The 22,066-nt window shown below is 37.7% G+C and overlaps 1 protein-coding gene across 2 annotated transcripts in view; it reads left to right on the plus strand.

The window, feature by feature from the left end:
- Window positions 1-5,801, plus strand: part of TMEM144 (transmembrane protein 144) — a 47,303-nt gene extending 41,502 nt beyond the window's left edge. The window contains exon 12 of one of the 2 annotated variants that reach the window (XM_005691302.2): window positions 4,057-5,801. In XM_005691302.2, the coding sequence (XP_005691359.1) occupies window positions 4,057-4,140 (84 nt within the window). In that variant the 3' untranslated portion in view covers window positions 4,141-5,801. The remainder of the gene's footprint in view (window positions 1-4,056) is intronic. The other variant, XM_018061483.1, reaches the window with a different exon arrangement.

The following is a 22,066-nucleotide window of genomic DNA, read 5'->3' on the forward strand; positions in this document are numbered from 1 at the left end:
ATGGCAATCCAGTCCAGTACTATTGCCTGGAAAATCCCATGGACAGAGGAGCCTGGTAGGCTACAGTCCATGGGGTCGCAAAGAGTCGGACACGACTGAGTGACTTCACTTCACTTCAAGTAGGGTTTAATTCAGGAATGCAATGATGGATCATATTATGTATAATGTAATTTATTGTACTGTTTTTAGATAGAAAAGAAACTGTATAATAGTATACATTCAAAAAGTATTTACTAAAATTAAAAACCAGTTTTTAATTGAGAGAACAACCTTTAACAATAGGAGGACTAGGAAATAAGAAGAAGCTTAGTTGATATAAGATGTCTATCAAAAACTATGTAAATACATAACTAAAGTGAAACATAAGCGTTCTCTGTCAATTATATCTCAATAGAACTGAAAGAATATGAGTTCTCTATAAGTCAAAGATCTTTCCATCATTGCTGTTACTCAGTATTTTCTGGAGATCATAGCCAGTGGGCTAAAATAAAATTAAGACATAAGAGAAAACTAAGAAAAAATATTGTTTGCATATAATATTCTCTTCTTTAAAAGAATTGGCTTAAAATCTGGAGAACCAATAAGATCACTTTGTAAGGCACTGACATATAAATATTAAATTAGTAACTTTCCAATATGCCGTCAAGAACCAATTAAAAAGAAAAAAATAAATGCTATTAATGCCAACAAAAATGATAAAAATGTAAGAAAATAGCAAGAAATGTGCTGGATTTATGAAATAATTTCCTATACTGCAGAAGCTTACTACAGAACGTCAAAGATTGTCATAACAAATGAGCAATCACCATATCCCTGATAGAACAGCTCCCTGTTGTTACTGGGCAGCATCTGCATTCACCATCAGTATAATTCCAATAAAATCCCAGGGTGTTCCATCTATAGATGTGCAGGTGAGTGCTTGAGTTTGGCCAAGTATGTATCCAAATAGAGAGAGGGAAGGCAAGCTGAAAGCACAGCAAATTTTGTTGACCTTTTGCGCTTCCCTGATCGCTCAGTCATAAAGAATCTGCCTGCCAAGCAGGAGACATGGGTTCAACCCCTGGGTTGGGAAGATCCCCTGGAGAGGGAAGTGGCAACCCACTCCAGTATTCTCGCCTGGGAAATCCCATGGACAGAGAAGCCTGGAGGGCCACAGCTGAAAGCTCAATGAGTTTTGTTGACCTTTTATCTCTAGTTAAAACACCTTACAAATCTGTCTACAAGCAGAACTTAAGGAGTGTCCACAGTACTTACCATTCAAAGCAGATGCCTAACTGCCTCTTGACAGATGACCTAAGGGACAGTTTTAAATGCTTTATATACCATTGAGTTTAAGAGTTTAACTAGACACTGAAACCAAAATCCTATTTGAATTTTTAAAATTATTTTTCTTAAAAACAAAACCCTAGAGGGGAAAAAAAGCAATTTTTTAAAAAGTTTTTATTAAGGTATAGTTAATTTACAATGTTCTATTAGTTTTTGCTGTGCAACAAATTAAATCAGCTATACATCTACATATATCGACCCTGTTTTAGATTCTTTTCCCATGTAGGTCATTGCGTACTGAGCGGAGTTCCCCATGCTATACAGTAGGCCCTTATTAGCAAAACATTTTATGTTTGTGACTTGTAGGTCCTGTCAGCTATGTCTTGAAGCAGTCCTTGAAGTCACATATTTAAAAGTCCACAACCTACAACAGTGAGGACTTAATCGGAGATCCGAGCACTGTGTGGAAGAGTTTAAAGATTTTATTTCATTTCAATGCCATTAGTGTTCTGGTTGGATGCTTTTCCCTTGTGACATTCTTTTATATCTAATATCTGTTCCTCTTTGGAAAGTTTGTTTTAGAATCTCATATTTAGCTATTTTAAGCTAGACCGCCAGTAGTATATTTTTAGCAACACACTTCAGTCAGAATGTCCACAGTAATCCCAAAGCAGGGAATTGTTACCACAATTTACAAGTCAATAGCGACTCCCAGATAAAGAATGAGATGATTTGTTATCTTAGTACCTGTCTCAGAAATCCGCGTTAAACACTTTTTGCTTTGGGGAGAATGTTAGCATGCTCTTTCTAAGAGTTAGCATTCACCTTTGACAAAGTAAAACTACTGCTTTTGCCCAAATATAATTGGTCTTTTTCTCTAGGAGACTAGGAAGTTTGCTCAGATTCTTAACCTTAAAAGGGAAAAAATTTTAGTCCCTGAGAACATTGTTCTTCTGTCTCCAAAGACAATAAAACAGAGAGCTTACAACATATTCACATAATTTGGTTGCAAAGTGCTGATAATTGAGACCCCATATATTGTTTTTCCTTATGTCAATGATCTCATCAGTTGTTTAATTCACACAGCACATTTGGAAATTGAGTGTATTGACCCTTGAACAAATATTTATTGAGTGCCTACTCTGCACCAGTTCTGGTATCTAGGCAAAGGCTGCAGCCATTAAGAAAAAGTTGTCAGGAAACCTTAAAGCCTTCAGGAGTGTGTGTGTGTGTTTATGTGTCTGTGTGTGTTGTATGTGGGTGTGAGTAAATTAGCTGCCCTGTGCTTGGCAAGGTTTTATGCTGTCTTTCACTTGTAGAACTTATACCAGAGTGACTTTTGTAGAGTTTGTGCTGGCAGTGAATCAGACAATTCAGCCAGCCAAATCCAACTTAAAAAGACCCCTCTGGTCATCAGATAGATGCAGAATCACCTACTCTAACCCAGTTCTTTATTCGGATGAAAAATGGGGATATACATTTTTGACATTTTGGTTATATATTAATTGTCATTAGTTTTACTGAAAGCTGATAATAGTATCATATGATTTGACTACCAGGAGATCTCAGTGTAATTAAGATCCTGTTCCACTTGCCTCAGAGTATTGGGTCTACATTTAAACAGTCATATAGACTGTTTAGCCTGGCAATCATTCAGAGGAGAACAGCTAGGACTATGTGGGAGCTTGAAATTGTTCCCTATGAAAGATGGTCAGGGGAGCTAAAATATTGACCAAGGGAAAAGATGCTTCAGGGATACAGCACACTTACTTTCCAGTGTCTGAAGGTTTACCTTGTGGGAGAGAGATTAGAATTGATCTATCTGTACTCTTAGAGATGGAACTTGTGAGAAATACAGTATTTCTACTGAATACAGAGTGGTGTATGTTTGTTCATCTGAAGATTGGCTGGCATCCTCCATGGTTCCACCTTTAAGACCAGTGCACCCACATGTAGCTGGGGGAGTCATCTTTGTTTCTATTTCTCCCTTGCCCTTTAGCTTGGTCTCTGTCTCTGCATCTGCACTTCATCCTCTCTTCCCAGGAGGACTGCGGCCACCTCCTCATTGGCCCCCTCACATCCATTCTGGCCCCCTCCAATCTGTTCTTAATCTGCAAAAGTGTGGGCTTTACAAAATGCAAGCCTGTCTTTTCAACATACTTGGCTCTGCCTGTTCCTCTCATGTCTTCCCATTGCTTGAAAAGTAAATCCAAGGTATAACATGGCCTCTAAGATACCGCCTGCTCAGGCACATGCATAGCCTCCAGCCTCACTGAGCCGCACTTAATTCACTGCTGCACCCTCTCAGACCTTTCAGTCCCTGGAAAGTACCATGTTTCTCTTACAACAGAGCTTTGCACACACATTCCTTCTACTCAAAATCTGTATCTGCTGCCCTCCTCTTCCCCCAATTCACTGATACTTAGGAGCTCAACTCAACTCTGGATCTGCCTCTTAAGATTTCTATGTGATGCACTCGCAATAGCCACCGCTGTTTACATGGTACTCATTCCCATCTCCCACATTACAGAAGTCGCTGAATAGGGGCACGTTTTGCTTTCCATTTTAATCCCAGAACATGGGGATGGATAGTGGGAGTGCACATGTATTTATTGAATAGGTAATGGCAGAGGGCCTGAGAATCTGGAAGATTCATACAGAGGGATAATGGAAAAGCATATGGGAGGTAGACCAGATGGTTAGTAAGGTCCACAGAAATCTTGAGAGTTTGTGCTTTTCACATATTTGATTCAAGTCTTCTTAATGACAGTTGTTCTTTTTATTACTCAGGGTCGAAAAAACTACCTGCTGATGATGCTTGCATTTTGCATCATCTTGACTGGAGCCTTATGCACAGCTTTTTCTAAAATTTGACAACCACGAGGCCAGCAGATGGCAGCAGCACTTGAGAACACTTCTCTCCTGGACACAAGAGGTTGTGCTGAGAACAGAGTTCGTCTTCACACAGCAAGCGGATCTTCATCCTTCCTGGATTAGGGTAAATGATTTTCTTTCCCACAAATGTGACATTGAAGGAAAACGAGCTTTCAGTCAAGCGTAAACATGAGAAGTTCTTCTAATGAACTGTTTATGAAGGTAGGACTTGACCTCATTGTATCTGAAGATGCTGCTTTGACCACAATATGTGTTTACTGGTGCATAATCTAGCAAACAGTGCGGCATTCATATGTCAAGAATTTGTATGTGTCCACGTTTCCAAAATATGAGCCTCACTGATGAAGACAGGCATGAAAACGTGGGGGATGGAGCAGGAAGAAGACATATTATGATGGAATTAGGATCCAAAGATATCTGGAGCCTTTGTGAGAAAAAGTAAATGTCAGAGTTGACAAGTGAGTGTTAAAAAAGCCATTTCATTATTTTCAGCCCAGACTTACTTTTACTTCAAATTAATGTTGCCCGATTCTCAATCACCCACCCAGTTAGCTCAAAATGCCTTTGATATTGCCAGATAAAATCTATCCTTCGAGAACAAAAACTTCCCACTGTTGAGAATATGTGTGTAACACATATACGTATGTTTACAAGTATACATCTGTAAATACACATGCATATATGAATGTTCTACTATAAATTGGGGGTAAAATCTAGAATTGCTGAAGCAAGATTCTAGCTTATTACACACCCATGAATACACACACATATATGTATGTACTCTAACTTGTGGAGAAATTCTAGAATTGCTGAAGCAGGGTTCTAGCTTTTCAGTGAGAATTTTAAGGAACTGATACACTCCATTAGACGTACAATTTAATTTTTTTCTGAAATATATTTTTTCTAAAACCCCTCTTGTAACCAGTGGTTTTCTTCAATTTTTAAATGGTGGTTTACACTAGGTCAAAGAAAATCACCGAACATGATAGTTGTCTTTAAGAAAACTGAAATGGAACTGCTATTACAATGTTTATTACAGTGGTTCCCAAACTCTTAAAATAATAGTATAAAAAAAAAACTGGAATAGTGCGGTGTAAGTTTCACCCGATCCCACTTGATGATATCACATTACTTTGCTACTTGGAGGGGCAAGATGTGTGTGACTCTCTAGCTGATCTGTGTGGGTTTAAATCTCACCTCTGCTTCATCTTAATTGTGTGACTTGGGATCAGTGTTCTGAGTCAGAGTCCTCATCTGTAAACTGGGGCTATTGCTAGTATCTGTCTCACATGGTTACCAGGAAGTTCAAATTAGTGAAAATCTATATTTTCATGATTGTCTGGCACTTGGCAAACATGGTATAATTCTCAGCTATTATTACTACATCTTGTTTCAGGGGAAAAGCCTGTGTCTGTAGATCAGAGAATACATTGTAAGAACTGCTTCCTCCACCACTCCCCCACAACCCAAACAACTACCTATACCTGTCTATGAGTACAATTTAAAAATGACACTGCTTAATTGTTGAATTGCAAGTATAAGTAAATATTTGATTAACAGCTTCCAAAATCTCATTTAATTTTAACCTGAAAGGTCACTAATTATCCTGATAGCTTTGAATAAATTGATATGAAGCAAAACTATTTTTCTCATTTAAATATATTTAATTTTTTTATATTAATGGCATTGAATTACTTCTTAGTTGAGGTTGCAAATTTGTATGCAAAATTTTAAATGTGAAGTAGAGCAGTTGCAGAGGAAAAATGAAAGAAAACAAAAAATCTCATTACCACTGTATAGTTTCTGCTACCAGGCAAGTGCCTACAGCGTTAGTGAGAGTACTGTTAGTAAAAGTTAGAGAAAAGAAGCTTTTTCGAAATGCTTACCAAACCAGCACCTTTTTAGGTAGAGGCTAGTCTAAATGGGCAATTGTAGATCTCCACTTTTTTTGCTTGCCTTAGGAAGTTAACGCCCATGTCTTTTGGAGTTTGGGGCTTAGTATGGTCAGCTTCTTCTGTTTGCGTTAACTTTGTCCTTGCTTTCTGTCTCTTTGTGCAGAGAGGCAGCACTTATTCCCAGTGAGACTGGCATCCAGAGTAAGAATTTTCTACTACCACAACCAAAATTACTGATTACTAAAATTCCCTAACAAGTGTTAAAGCATGAATAATACAGCATTTCCTCTGAGATACGAAATCTTCTTTTAGCCCTGTTATACTGATTTATTTGTACTGATAGAGTTGCTACCTCTTACCCTTCTGTGTATCAATATTGGGAGAGCTTCTGAAAAACACACTTAGTAAAAAGATGAGTTGTAGAACCATGTACACGGTGTTGTGATACCTTTTTTAAAAAATTGTAAAAATCAAAGTAATATGTACATTTTCTATAAATTCATATGTATGCAACATGTTAGAAAAACATGTACACCAAACTCATAAGGTTTGCTTCTAATGAGGATACATGAGATAAAAATGGCAACACTGGGTCAAGGTAACCTTGAGCATTACCTGTAATACTCTACTTTTTATGGCAATGAATTATCTACATGTTTGTTAATATGTATTAAAGAATCAATAGCAAAATAGTTTAGAAGCATATGTCTAAATGTTGAAGTAATTAAAACTAGGCAAAGAGAGTGTGGAGGAATGTTATTTTCCTCTTTATCCTTTTTGGTACTGGTTAAAATTTCAAAACAAGAATGCATACACACAGGTACACACAAATAAAAGCAGCAAAAATCGAGACAGTTGGGAAAATTTCCAGCTTGGGAATCCCACCTCCTGAAGGTGGATGCCAAAAACTGACTTTCATAGCCTCCGTGCAGTAGGATCTAAGCCTAGTTCCATGGTCCTGCTTGAGATCCTGTGAGCTACCGAACATGCTTGTTTCAGAAATTTGGCCTCATTAAAAAAAAAACACACACACACACAAATATCGTACAGTCTATTTATTAACTTTAATGAGGTATAATTTGCATCCATAAAATTCTCCCAATTTAAGTGACCAGTGCTATATGAGCTTTTGCAAATACACACTCATATAAGCACCACTACTCACTACACGCAGAACATTTCCATCAACCCCAAAAGTTCCCTTCTGCCTCTTTGGAGCTAACTTTATGCTCCAGGCCACGAATGATCTGTTCTCTGTCATTCTGAATTACTTTTTGCCTATTCTAAAATTTCATATAAATGAGATCATATATAATGTACCCTTCAAATCTGATTTCTTTCATGGTCTAGCCATTCTTGAACAATTTTTCTTGATCTCAAACAATTATAATTCATTCTCAATTATTTTCCCTAGTGGAAGAAAGCATATGTGTGTATTCAAAATAACAAAAGCAAAAATGACTAACATTTGGAATTATTATATTTAAGTGTGTGCTGTTATCCTGCTCCAGAAATTCACTGTTTTAAATTAACAGTGTAATTAAAAAGACTTCTTAGCTACTCTTTGAGTCCATCCCCATTCTTTAATGTTCTCTTTTGAGGAGCTGCAAAATATTAAGCTGCTTAAACCAGATTACCTCCATTTTCTGCATGTTGAAAAAAAATGCATACTCTTGGTTTTCCTACAATGGATTACTATCTCTGGGGCTGGACAGTATGAATTTGCGCTTTTTACAAGTGCTCTTGGTGATTCTTATCACACCTGAACTCTCAATTCTTTTGAACCTGTGATGACTTATACCTTGATATTTAAAGAATTTCAAAGTACTAAGTTCTTACAAAATAAAGAGTATTGTCTTCTACCTCTAGAGGAAGAGAGAAAAGTTATTTTTAAAAAACAGGTATTCATTTAATTTTATGAAGGTTTGGGGGAGAAAAACACAAAATGCTTAAAACCATTCCATTTAAGTGGTATTTTTAGCAAAAAATACCAACAATAATAACTGAACATTGTATTATTATTTTTGGTTCAAACATTTAATTTCCATATGTTGAATCATCTCCAGATAGTGGCCACATCTATTTTTACTTCAGATTCTGCAAACTGACTCTTTCTTCCTTTAATAATAAAACCTCTAACACAATTCATATTGACAAGATCTCATGAAAACAAACAAAAATCCCAACTTCCAAATGGGTATTTTGCAGCAAGATCCAGTGAAACAAATCACTGGAAATGAACTGGAAAGGAAGGTGAAAATTGTTTCATGTGTGGAGACAGCAGGCTGCAAGCCTGACCCCAGCTTACTATGTATTACAGGTATAAGTCACAAATACAGCATTCCGCATGGTTTTCTGGAGAACCTCATAGAGTCTTTCAAGACACTGGCTATTTTTTCTTTTTTATGTGCCTTTCTTTCTTCTTTAAAAAAATTTTATTGGAGTATAGTTGATTTACAACATTGTGTTAGCTTCAGGTGTACAGCAAAGTGAATCAGTCATATATTCATTCTTTTTTGCTTCTTTTCCCGTACAGGTCATTACAGAGTATTGACTAGAGTCGCCTGTGCTATACAATAGGTTCTTATTAATTATGTAGTTTATGTATAGTACTATGTATATGTCGAGTTTATCCCTTCCCCACCTTTGATAACCATAGTTTGTTTTCTGTGTCTGTGAGTCTGTTTTTGTTTCGTAAATAAGTTCATTTGTATCATTTTTTAGATACACATATAAGTGATATTATAAATGTTTGTTTTTCTGTGTCTGACTTACTTCACTTAATTTGATCATCTCTATGTCCATGCAGTTCAGTTCAGTTGCCTGGTCATGTGACTCTTTGCAGCCCTGTGGACTGCAGCATGCTAGGCTTCCCTGGCCATCACCAACTCCCGAGCTTGCTCAAACTCATGTCCATCAAGTCAGTGATGCTATCCAACCATCACATCCTCTGTTGTTGCCTTCTCCTGCCTTCAGTCTTTCCCAGCATCAAGGTCTTTTCCAATGAGTCAGTTCTTCACATCAGGTGGTCCAAGTATTAGAGTTTCAACTTCAGCATCAGTCCTTCCAATGAATATTCAGGACTGTGTCCATCCATGTTGCTGCAAATGGCATTATCCCATTCTTTTTAATGGCTGAGTAATAATCCACTGGATACACAGGCCACAGCTTCTTTATCCATTCCTCTGTTGATAGACATTTAGGTTGCTTCCATGCCTTGGCTGTTGTGAACAGTGCTGCTATAAACACTGAGTTGTGTATATATTTTTAAATTAGAGTTTTTATCTTTTCTGGAAATATGCTCGGCAGTGGAATTGCTGGATCATATGGTAGCTCTGTTTTCAGTTTTTTAAGGGATCTCTGTACTGTTCTCCATAGTGGGTACACCAGTTTGCATTTCTCCCGAAAGTGTCAGAGGGCTCCTTTCTCTCCACACTCTCTCCAGTATTTATTATTTGTAGATATTTTGATGGTGGCCATTCTGACCAGTATGAGGTGACACGGCTAAGAAAGAGATCTATTTTTCCTTTTTCTCTTACCAACAAGATACTTGTAAGTACTCTTAACTCATTCATACCTTCCATAATTAAAAGGTTTATAAGTTTGTCTTTTACATATACCATAAAGTTCTGAATTATGAAACTCACCTCTAAGTTTTTCTGACACAGAAAGCTGTGTTGTCTCCCTTTATTTGAGAATTATATGAGCTTTATAGGCAATTGATAGTTAATATTATTATGAAATGTGAATGTTGTTTAATTCATCTTTATATCTCAAGAACATAGTACAGTATAGACACATGGGGGGGGAAAGTAACTTTTTTTTACCATATACCCTGAGGAATATCTTTAAGTTATAGTTCAGAACTTATTACCCTTCTGTGCACTCTGATACTCAGATCCTTTTATATTATAAGAATTTTAGTGGTTTTGCTATTTGATATTTTGCTCTTTGTTAGGTTTTGTTTTTTGTATTGGGGGAGGTTGGTTTTTTGTTTTGTTTGGCAGTGGTGAACCTGAAATCTCCCAAACTCTAGGTCATTTGGGGGATTTTTTTCCCCACTTGTTTCTTTCCTTTTCTTTGGTTCTTTGCCCAGTCTCCAACACTTTAGTGACCTGAAGACTTGAGAAACTCCCTGGATATTGCTGGGTCTCTCGATCTCACTCTCTCCCTTCCCCCACTTTAGTACTTAATCCTACTTACTGTACCTACCTTGACATTCCCAAATTCTTATCTCTGTCTACTCAGCTCAGGAAGATTGCTGGGGTCTGTTTGTTTTGCCTGTTACTGCACTGAAGCCTGCAAACTCTATCCAGGAAGTAAACTTGGGAAACTGTAGAATTCAACTTGTTTCCCTTTATAACAGGTATCACAGTCTTGTCCTGCCTGTGGCCCAATATTTTATATATTTTACTCATGTTTAAATTTCTTTATTGTGTGAAGATTAATGTGACTTCAGTTATTTCATCTTTGCCAGAAGCAGAAGCCCTCTGGTGAGCATTCTGTTACTAAATTGTAGCAGGTTAAATTACTGAAACTTCTCTTCTGTCACACTTTCACAAACAGCAACATCAGATAATAATTAGGCATTATACCAGGTTGAGTGTGACTACCCAAAAAGTATGTCCAAGTCCTAATTTTCAGTACCCATGAATGTGACCTTATTTGGCAATAAGGTCTTTGCAGATTTAATTAAATTATGGATCTCACAGTGAGGTCATCCTGGATTTAATATGGACTCTAACTCTTATAAGAGGAGGAGAGGGTTATTTGACATTCTCAGGAACACAGGAAAGAAGGATACTTTAAAAGGGAGGCAGAGATAAGAGAGACATAACTACAGGCCAAGAGATGACTTGGATTGCTGGCAGGCACTGGAAACCAAGAGACAGAAAGAACTTCTTCCACACACCCTCCAGGACACAGCCCTGCCAAGGTCTTAATTTCAGACTTGATAGCCACCAAGGATGTGTGTAAGAGAGCACACACCCCTAAGCAACTAACTCAGGTATCTCTAACCCAGTGAGCATACAAGATATTGCACAAATAAGATGCACAAATGCAAACTATGAACTTTAGCCCTGGCAATACTACTACTAAGATAGAGATGTTGGCTAAACTGCAGGGCAAACATAGAATAAGTAGAAAATTACATTTTGTAAAGGTCTGAAAAAGAGGCTGTTTTTGCCTCGAAAGAGTTATGCATTTCATCTTAGTGTGAGAGGGGGCATACCTTTCTTCCTCTATAAAAAGGAAATGTGTCAAGCAGTTTTTCGTTTGTTTGGTTTTCATTTTTAAGAAGGAAATAAGCCTGATGATCTGGGATGTTGTGTAAAGCATCTTAGGCAGACATCTCCATATAGAAAACAGGAATTAGATAAGAAAAATAACAGAACTTCATTTTACTAGAACTTTATGTTCTATTGAAAATAATAGAACTTTGTCTAACGTTTCTTGATATTGACAGTAAGATCCTTCTAGCAAACAGGACATCGACATGAACTCAATCATTTTTTAGCTACTGATGTACTCGTGGGAACTATGTCATTTTCTTTTTCCTATTGAAGATAAACTGTCTCTCTGGAAGATAATTATACTCCTATCTTTTTAAGGATTCTAGTGAAAAATATAACACAGAATTTTAATTATGTGAGTTATGACTCACTCATTTATACTGGTGCTCGAGTTACCTGTACATAACTGTGTAAAAGAGATTCGTTATAAGTAATTGGTTCAACGATTATGAGGCTAAGTCCCTAGTCTGCAGTTGGTGATCTGGAGACCCTGAGGGCTTGTGTAATTCCAGTCTGAGTCCAAAAGCCTGGAAAACAAAGGAGTTCATGGTGTCAAGCCCAGTCTGAGTTTGAAGGCCAGAGAACCAGGAAAACCAAGGTTCTAATAGGTTCTGGTCTGAGTCCAGGTCTGCCCAAGGCAGAAGACCCCTGCCCCAACCCAGAGACAGGCAGAGAGAGTGTGGCTTCTCTCTTGTGTGTGTTAGGTCGCTTCAGTCGTGTCTGACCGTGTGTGACACTGTGGACGATAGCCTGTCAGGCTCCTCTGTCAGTGGGATTCCCCAGGCAAGAATACTGGAGTGGGTTGCCATGCCCTCCTCCAGGGGATCTTCCCGACCCAGGGATCAAACCCACGTCTGTCAGATCTCCTGCACTGGCAGGGAAGTTCTTTACCACTAGCACCACCTGGGAAGCCCAGCTTCTCTCTTACTCAGCCTGTTATTCCATTTAGGCCTTCAGTGGATGGAATAAGGCCCACCCAATCTGCCTCACTCGTTCTGCCATTCAAATGCCAATCTTATCCAGAAACACCCTCACAAGACACACCCAGAGTCATGTTCAACCAAATATCGGGGTGCCCTGTGGCCCTGCCAAGTTGGTACATAGTATTAACCATCACACATATGGGAGAATATTTTCTTGTACTCAGTCATATTTTAGCGCTCAATCATAAAATGAACTTGAGTTTAAATACTTGAATACATTGTTTGGTAATACTGATAGGTAGAGATTGCTTATGATATGTCTGAGATATGCTTATTGTAAACACAGAAAAGAGTATGCAATTCTTAGGAAGTTTTCCTCTGGATCTTACCTGGTCTGATATTATTTCAAATTTCACTCACTTACATTAAAGTCAAATTCAACTTTGCCGATTTAAACGTGAAACCATGTAAAAAATGTTGTTCAGCCTTTTAAGAAATTTGTGCAATATGAAAAAGGAAATAGTATTTTCTCTGTGTGTAATTTATCTTTCAGCTGAAACCTGACATAAAGCTGTTGAAATATAAAGGGGCAGAGTAAGTTGTCATTTATGTGAGTGGTCACAGCATGAGGAGGTTGGTGGTGAACTCATTCGATAAATGTTTCAAATACATAAAATGTTTCAGTATGTGATAAAATTCCATAAATTTTGAGGGAGAAATTGTATTAAACCTATGTTCAAAGTAGTGTTTCTGTTTGGTTCAAAATATGATATAATAAAAAAAGAGGCTTTGGGGCGACTTTGAGGACTCCTCTTATTGAGGCAAATTATGTAATTTGCAGGGTGACAGGACATGGCTAAGAAAAGTCAGATGCCTCTTCACTGAGGCATCAGCACAGTCCACCCAGACCAACTTGTCTCTTATCCACGTCCTAACAAAGTCTGTGGTGTGAGGAAGGAAGGTGGGCAGAGAGCAAGGGGGTAGTTGCCCTGGTCTGACCTTGCAGTTAGTTCTCCACTGGTTTTCAGTGTATACACATGTACAGAGAAGTTCTTCATCTGTCTTACATCCTCCATTAAGAGTGGACACTCACTAGTGACCCCTGAGACATGCTGGGAAGTGCAACCAGGGACAGCTGTTGAGAAATTCTGAGGTTTGAGGTCTGAAGTCCCATACCTGAGCACTCACCCAAAGCAATTAGCATCTGAGATGTGACTGAAAGCAAATTGCAAGAGCATATTTTAATGAAAAGCAGGTTTGGAGGAAATGTTACATTTTTGTTAGCAACAGAGAATATATCAGAATTTGAAGACTATAGAGAAAACCACTGGATGGTGTCAGGACACCTACATACAACCAGCAGTGAAACTGGACATATCAACTGATTCCTCTTGATTTAACATTTTTCCTTTAAAAAAAAATATTTTTTGGTACTTCCGTGGTGGTCCAGTAGCTAAGATTCTGCCTCCCAATGCAAGGGGCCCGGGTTCAATCCCTGGTCTGGAACTAGATTCCACATGCTGCAACTAAGAACTGGTGCAGCCTAGTGAATAAATAAACAAAAGTATTTTTTTTAATATTTTCAGAATTTTTTTATTGTGCAAGTAGTAAAGTTCAAATTAGAAAAAATTTAATACTGTCAATCAGAAAAATTATCTAACAACAGAGAACACTAGGTTTGGTTGCTGGATTAAGTCTATGACCTGATGTACCATGATAATTGTGTGTCTGTATTCCTAAAATATTCATTTTAATATGCATGATAAAATTAAGGCATTAAATAATTCATCATCTACTCTTTAGTGTAACAAATTGAGGAACATATTTTTCTTATTATTTCAGCATAACTTGTCACATGTATAAATACCTAAATCCCAAGTATGTAAGTAGTATTACTCAATACAATTTACTACATAAAGCTTCTGTATTGAAGTTTAAAAATGAAGAATTGGGACGTCTTCATAAAGAAGCCATTCAACCTTGATAATTAGGGGAAATCGGGTCAAGTGAGTTGTTGAAAATGCAAAATGAGGCACCTGGTTGCCTTGCCTTTAGTTGTTTTGGTATGTGTAAAATAATCATTCGTTTAATTCAACTGTATAAATGTTTTCATATTTGACCACCAGAGGGCAGTGTAGGTTTAGTTGTGATAGTCTATATTTTAAAAATGTAAATTTTTTTTTTTTTTTTTTTTTTTTTTGCTTCCCTGGTGGCTCAGTGGTAAAGAATCTGCCTGCCAATACAGGAGATGCGGGTTTAACCTCTGGGTCAGGAAGATCCCCTGGAGAAGGAAATGGCAACCCACTCCAGTATTCTTGCCTGGGAAATCCCTTGGACAGAGGAGCCTGGCGAGCTACAGTCCATTGGGTCACAAAAGACATGACTTAGCAACTAAAGAGCAACAATCCCATATCTTAAATGTATCAATCAAATCCTCACTGTAACATCTGCTTTCTTAAAGTTTTCACACCTTTATGACTTATTATTTGCACTCTATCATTTGGTTTCCTAGAAGTTTGAACACATCACAGAATAAATCCACCCCTAGAGTTATTCAAACAGAAGAACGTGTTACCTAAGAATATTAAGGACGTAGAAGAATTCTCACAGCCAGTGCTGCCAACACTATGAGTGATGCTCAGCAAATACTGAGCTGGAAGTCTCAACATTCTCTGCCCCAGTGACAGAAACATCATTATCAAATCATCAGGCTGAGTGGTCTCAGGGTTCTGTAAGTTCTAATAATTCCTGAGCTTTGTTAGACATTTTAGGTCAAAGAGACCTGGGACTACTTGCCCTGCTGTTTTTGAAGACACTGTTGCAACCAAGAGAGAGAAATGTTTTCCAAATAGGCTATTAAGTAATCATATGGTGAATTTGGATGGATTCTGAAGGGTTTTGCCATGACTGGCTTCAGGAACGCATCAACTTCTATTTCCAGGAAAGAGAACAATGTCTTACTAAAGTGAATTATTTGACGTAAAGTGGGTAGCAAATGAACATGATGTCTGCTTCAACTCCAAAATGGCTAGTGGAAAATTACTGCATAATATATTCCACGGAGATAAGGAAGTTGGACATGCCTCGAATGCTCACATCAAAAACTGAGACATTTTCCAGCATCTTGGGGCTTCCCTGGTGACTCAGATGGTAAAGTATTGCCTGCAATGCGGGAGACCTGGGTTCAATCTCTGGTTTTAGAAAGGTCCCCTGGAGGAGGGCATGGCAACCCACTCCAGTATTCTTGCCTGGAGAATCCCCTTGGACAGAGAGCCTGGCAGGCTATGGTCCAAGGAGTCGCAAAGAGTCAGACACAACTGAGCGACTATACACCAGCATCCTAATTTCTCTTCATTTAGGCAATAAATGTCATTCAGAACCCTGTCTCTTCATTTACATCATCTTGTGTTGCTTCCTATAGAAGACTTCAAGTCTGAAATTCCAAAGTCACATATAAGTGTTATCTTAGTAATAAGGCCTTCAAATTTAACATGGAACTATGATATATTTCTTATGTTGTTAGAAAAAATACATATAATTAACTCAATGTATTCTAATAGGTTTTTGTGCATTTTGTTGGCAACTTGGTATTGGGCACTTTTGCAGAGGAAAGATTTTCTGCAAAAACCGGGCTGTCTCCACATGCTCTGCTGTTTTATGTGGGTGTCTTTGACATGACTGCTGCAGAAATTCTAAATGCCCAATCACTGCTTAATTCCGATGCTGTGTGGGACTGATTTCTCCTCCTGAGAAGACGTTCATGAATGAAAGGGGCAAAATGTAATTATCCTCAGGTGCTGTGTGATTTTACTGGGTTCTACAGCCCCAGCTGCTTGATTCAGACACACTTTTCAGAAAAGTCTCTGAAAAATCCAGCAGAGCCAAAACAGTCCATTCTGATTGCAACAGACCTGTCCAAGAGAGAGAAGCACATCAACATAAATTGCTGTTCATCCTGGTTGGAGTTTAAATTTATATTTTTAAAAGTTAATTATAGGGCAAGATTCTGGTTCTTTTTTTTTTTTCTTCATGTAACTTATGCTGTCCATCTAAATTCTCTCTGAAATGGACATATTGTTTAAGGAGGTTTGTTTGTTTATCAGTAAAACAAGTTTGTTTTTAAAATAGTGAAAGATCAAAAGTACAAAACTGTAAATTAAATAGCACCTTTATTGACGCTTTCATTGTCTCCCAGTCTCTCAATTTCTTTCTTACACACACACAGTGTCCTAGCATTCCCTGTTTGTTACTAACAGATAAACGAAATGCTGCCGTTAATGTCTTTCCATATACATTGTATATTGTGATACACTTACATTTGTCTACAAGGCATATTCCCAGTAGAATTACTGTGCTATGAGATAGTTACACACTTAAAATTCCTGTATATATTTTCATAATACTTTGCAAAAAGTTGTAACTATATTTTAACACTGCTAAGATTCTCCATACACTTGCTAAAACGATTTTCTTTCCTACTTCCCAACGCAATGTGGTTAAAATGGCATCTAAACCACTAAATGTGTCTAAGTGGTCATTACTATGTGGACAGAACTGATCAATCCTTTCTATGTGTATTGGCTCCTTGTATTGCCTTTCTTGTGATTTCTTCTTGCTCCTGTTGTTGATTTTTTTCCTAGGAAGTTTTGGGGTCTAAACATAATTTGTAGGATACCTTTGTTTAGTAAAAGAATTCATCTCTTTGATGTAATTGTTGCCAAAATCATGGCCCCCTGTCCCCCAACTAAAAAAAAATATATATGGAGACAGAGTTTGGAGGAAATGGAAAAATGGCCTTATCTTTGCCTGGCAAAGGGGAATATATAGCAGGCTAGCGCCTCAAGAAGGTAAAGAATCTGCGTGCAGTGCAGGAGATGTGGGTTCGATCCATGGGTCGGGAAGATCGCCTGGAGAAGGAAATGGCAACCCACTCCAGTATTCTTGCTGCAGAATCCCATGGACAGAGGAGCCTGGCAGGCTATAGTCCGCGGACTCGCAAAGAGTCTGACACGACTGAACAATTAACACAGTGCCTCAAGAACTGTGCCCTGCTCCCCAGGGGAATAGGGAGAAGTTTTATATCCTCATGAAGGTCTTGTATATATATTTCTTCCTACAAGTTTAGAGCCAAAAACTGGCATTAGGTGGCTCGGCAACTCTGTCTGGTGTCCCTGAAGTTATTGTCTGAGCTGCTTCCTTTTGAGATACAGAATCTTACAAAGGAGTGTAGACTTCCCAGTTGACCCTAATGGTAAAGAACCCACTTGCCAATTCAGGAGACATAAGAAACGTAGGTTTGATCCCTTGTTTTGGAAGATCCCCTGGAAGAGGGCATGGCAACCCACTCCAGTATTCTTGCCTGGAGAATCCCATGGACAGAGGAGCCTGGTGGGCTACAGTCCATAGGGTCGCAAAGAATGGGACACCACTAAAGCGACTTAGCACGCATGCACAAGGGAGTTAGGGGGAAAGAATGCCAGGTGCAGAGTATAATCTATTAATATATGGAGTCAGAGAGTAATTAGCCTTGTGAAGGACAAGTCCAGCTACCAGGGTTTGTTACTATTAACAGCTGAAGAATGTCCAAAATGTTTAATTCTTTCAGGCATATTTGGCTGGTGTGTGACAAAGACCAATCACTCATTTCTGTTTTTGCTGCAACATAATTAATCTCTGTGTTATAATTTTTGATGAACATTTTTCCCAGTTTATTTTGGGTTTGTTGATATTTACCATATATTTAATTCTTATATAGTAAAGGTATCAAATGTCTCTATTAAACAGATTTTGGTCACATTCTCAGGATAATTTTTTTTTTCAATCTCGGTGATTTTTTTTCTTACACTTTCATTTTGATGTTTCAGATTTAAAATTTTAATCTACATGTAGTCAATTTTAGAGTAAGGAGTGAAGACTTACCTATATTATTTTTCCAAACACCTCATGAGTTATTTCAGCACTGATTGCCAAATAATTCTCCTTTTATCCAATGTTCAGAAATGTTTTTAGAAATGCTAGATTCCTATAGGAACTTGAATCAACCTCCGGACCATGTAATCATTTTTTGTGCTAGGACCACAGAAATGTGTCTTAACAATATAGATTAAAATTGTTTAGCTTGTCCATTATCTTTGTTATTCTCTTTCACATTGTTCCAGGCTATTCTCGCATGTTTATTTTTATGGATGAATTTAGAATAAGTCTATAAAGTTTCAAGCAAACACATACAACAGCAATGAGATGTCTGCTGGTATATTTATTGGATGGTATCTGAATTTTCAGATTTAATTTTAATGTTAAATTTGAAAAATTCAATACATAAACTTCAAATAGTGAGTCTTTCTATTCAAGAGCATTTAATATCTTTGCACATTTAAAAAACATTTTGGTTGTGCTATTGCATGATCTTGTATTTTATTATTGTTTTAAAGTATAATATCAGATATTGGTTTTATTAATGAATTCTACTTATCTTTTATACTTCTGTTTTAATCATTTTAATTCTCTTCAATATTTTGAAGCCCTCCAATTCAGTATTTTGTTCTATCTCTTTTAGTAAGTATAAGTTCCTAGTCTACTAATTTTTTTAGTAGCATGATTTTAGACAAGGCATATAATTTTTGATATCTAGTTTTATTTTCATTCTAGAAATTGTGTACCATGAGTTTCAGTATCCTTTACACAACAATAATTAAAGTAGCATTTAAAAATTTCCAGGTGTTTAAAGCTTTTAATTTTTACAATTTCTATTTTTCAAAAAATTAAGGTAACCTATATCTTTTATATTTATTATAATATATTTAAGAATTTTTGTGTGCTAAATAGGATCTTATTTATATAAATACTTAACAAAAAGTTTAAAAATAAGAAGTCATAACTGTTCTAAAGCTAATAAATTCAGCATACCTATGAAATCAACATTATTTATTATCCTTTTCTTCACCTTTAAACAAGTCTGGTTTCTTAGTTTAATCTGTCAGTTAATGTTCCCTGAAAGAATTATTTTTTTATTAACTTTCTTTTTTATTCCATGTAGGTTTGCTTCTTGAATTCTGATGTTATATTACTTAGTTCAAAGAGATTTATTAGTTAACTAGATCTTCATTACAGAAGATAAAAGATCTTTTTATCTTTGAATACACTTTTTCGCTTAACTTTAGACGAATTGCATGTAAGCCACATATAGTTGAGTCTTGTTTTTTGATCCAGTATAACAGTTTTTTTTTAATTAAGGATGAGTTTTATCCATTTATAGTTATCCTTTTAAACACAAGGTTTTATTTCCATTCTTTCATCTTCTGTCTTTCATTTTTAATAACTTCCTTTTTTTCCAATCTTTGCCTGTGTAATCTGTATTCCCTGACCCTCTGTCCTCCTTGTAATTTAGAAAACATGTGCGCCTCTCTTAGTTTTCTCTGTAGGGTAGTGTTTCTGAAAGTGTGGTCCATGGAATCACAGAGTCACCTTAGTCCATATTACTCAGGCTGATCTCAGACCTACTGAACCCCAGATCTCAAAGATGGAGTAGAGGTGTGCTTGGTCCACTCAAGCTTGCCAGGGGCTCTTTTTAATTCCTCCCAGTTTTACATTGCAAAATTTCAAACCTACTGACAATCTGTACAACGAACTCAAGTTTGAAATTTTGCAAAAATAGTAGTATAAACAGCTATATGCCCCTCATCTAAGGCTAATCAGTTCAGTTCAGTTCAGTCACTCAGTCGTGTCCGACTCTTTACGACCTCATGAATCGCAGCACACCAGGCCTCCCTGTCCATCACCAACTCCCGGAGTCGACCCAAACTCATGTCCATCGAGTTAGTGATGCCATCCAGCCATCTCATCCTCTGTCGTCCCCTTCTCCTCCTGCCCCCAATCCCTCCCAGCATCAGGGTCCTTTCCAATGAGTCAACTCTTTGCATGAGGTGGCCAAAGTACTGGAGTTTCAGCTTTAGTATCAGTCCTTCCATTGAATTGGAAGGACTGATCTCTTTTAGGATGGACTGGTTGGACTTCCTTGCAGTCCAAGGGACTTTCAAGAGTCTTCTCCAATACCACAGTTCAAAAGCATCAATTCTTCAGTGCTCAGCTTTCTTCACAGTCCAACTCTCACATCCATACATGACCACTGGAAAAACCATAGCCTTGACTAGACGGACCTTTGTTGGCAAAAAAATGTCTCTGCTTTTGAATATGTTATCTAGGTTGGTCATAACTTTCCTTCCAAGGAGTAAGCGTCTTTTAATTTCATGGCTACAGTCACCATCTGCAGTGATTTTGGAGCCTAAAAAAATAAAGTCTGACACTGTTTCCACTGTTTCCCCATCTATTTCCCATGAAGTGATGGGAACAGATGCCATGATCTTCATTTTCTGAATGTTGAGCTTGAAGCCAATTTTTTCAGTCTCCTCTCCCACTTTCATCAAGAGGCTTTTTAGTTCCTCTTCACTTTCTGCCGTAAGGGTGGTGTCACCTGCATATCTGAGGTTATTGATATTTCTTCCGGCAATCTTGGTTCCAGCTTGTGGTTCTTCCAGCCCAGAGTTTCTCATGATGTACTCTGCATAGAGGTTAAATAAGCAGGGTGACAATATACAGCCTTGACATACTCTTTTTCCTATTTGGAACCAGTCTGTTGTTCCATGTCCAGTTCTAACTGTTTCTTCCTGACCTGCATAGTTGCCAGCATTTTGCTCCCTCGCTCTCTCTCGCTCTCCATCTTTCTTTATACTCCTCTCCCCACCTACCACTTCCCTCCCTCCTTTCTTCCCTAAAGTAACTGAAAGTAAATTCCACCAGTCATGACACAAATCATGTCACACTACCTTTAACTAATCCAGCTTTTTTTGCTGAAAACTAGGATATTGTGCTTCATGACAGTATGACTAATACATTCATAAAATTTAACCTTGTCCCCAAAGTGTTATCTACTATACCATTGTGCATTCCCTTTGGAAGGCTGCTGGAGCCACAGAGAGAGCCTGGTCCACCCTGCTTGAGGATAAAGGGCTTGTGGACAGAGGAGTCCATGACCCAGTGGTCCCTCCAGCTGCCTGCATGAGTACAGACGATGCCAACAGAGGAAATTCCCAACCCATCCGCAGAAACTTGACAAATTACTTTTTAAGTTACTTAGCTTGGATTGGTTGCACAGCAATGAATATATGATAATATTACTGAGCCTCAACTCATATGCTCCTGCCAATAAACTGAGAAATGAAGTGCTAGGGTAAGGAATAGGGAATTTATAAGGAAACCCCACAGAACAGACTGAGACTGTGGAGTTATATCCCAAAGAATCACCTGAGTTAGAATTCACTCTTCTTTTATACTTAAAGGGAAGGTGATTGGCTGGTGCAAACTTCTTGATGCCAGAATCCTGAGCTCTTGCAGCTGTCCTCATGGGTTAGGTCATGATGTTTCTGTAAAACTCCAACAAGGCAAATATTATTCTGTGTTCTGCAGCTTTTTATCTCTATGTTATTGGAAGAGTATAATACCTCTAAAGGTCAGAGCCTTGAGAATGGGCTTCCTGTAATTCTCAGGCTGTAGGGCACATTCTTAACTTATAGCAAAAATAAAAGGTTAAAGTAAAAGAAACAGATCCAATATGGAGTCAGAGTTGGTCTTCCCTATTACAATTACTCAGTCTGAATTTAAGCTACCTGACTGTTAAAATAAGATCCTTTATGCTGCTTTCGTGTTTTTGGTCCAGGATTGATTCAAGACTCACACATTTAATTTGGTAATATGTTTCTTTAGGGCCTTCATTTACTGCGTCTCCATCCCTAATTTG

The sequence above is a fragment of the Capra hircus genome, chromosome 17 (genome assembly GCF_001704415.2).
Source record: "Capra hircus breed San Clemente chromosome 17, ASM170441v1, whole genome shotgun sequence".
NCBI lineage: Eukaryota > Metazoa > Chordata > Mammalia > Artiodactyla > Bovidae > Capra > Capra hircus.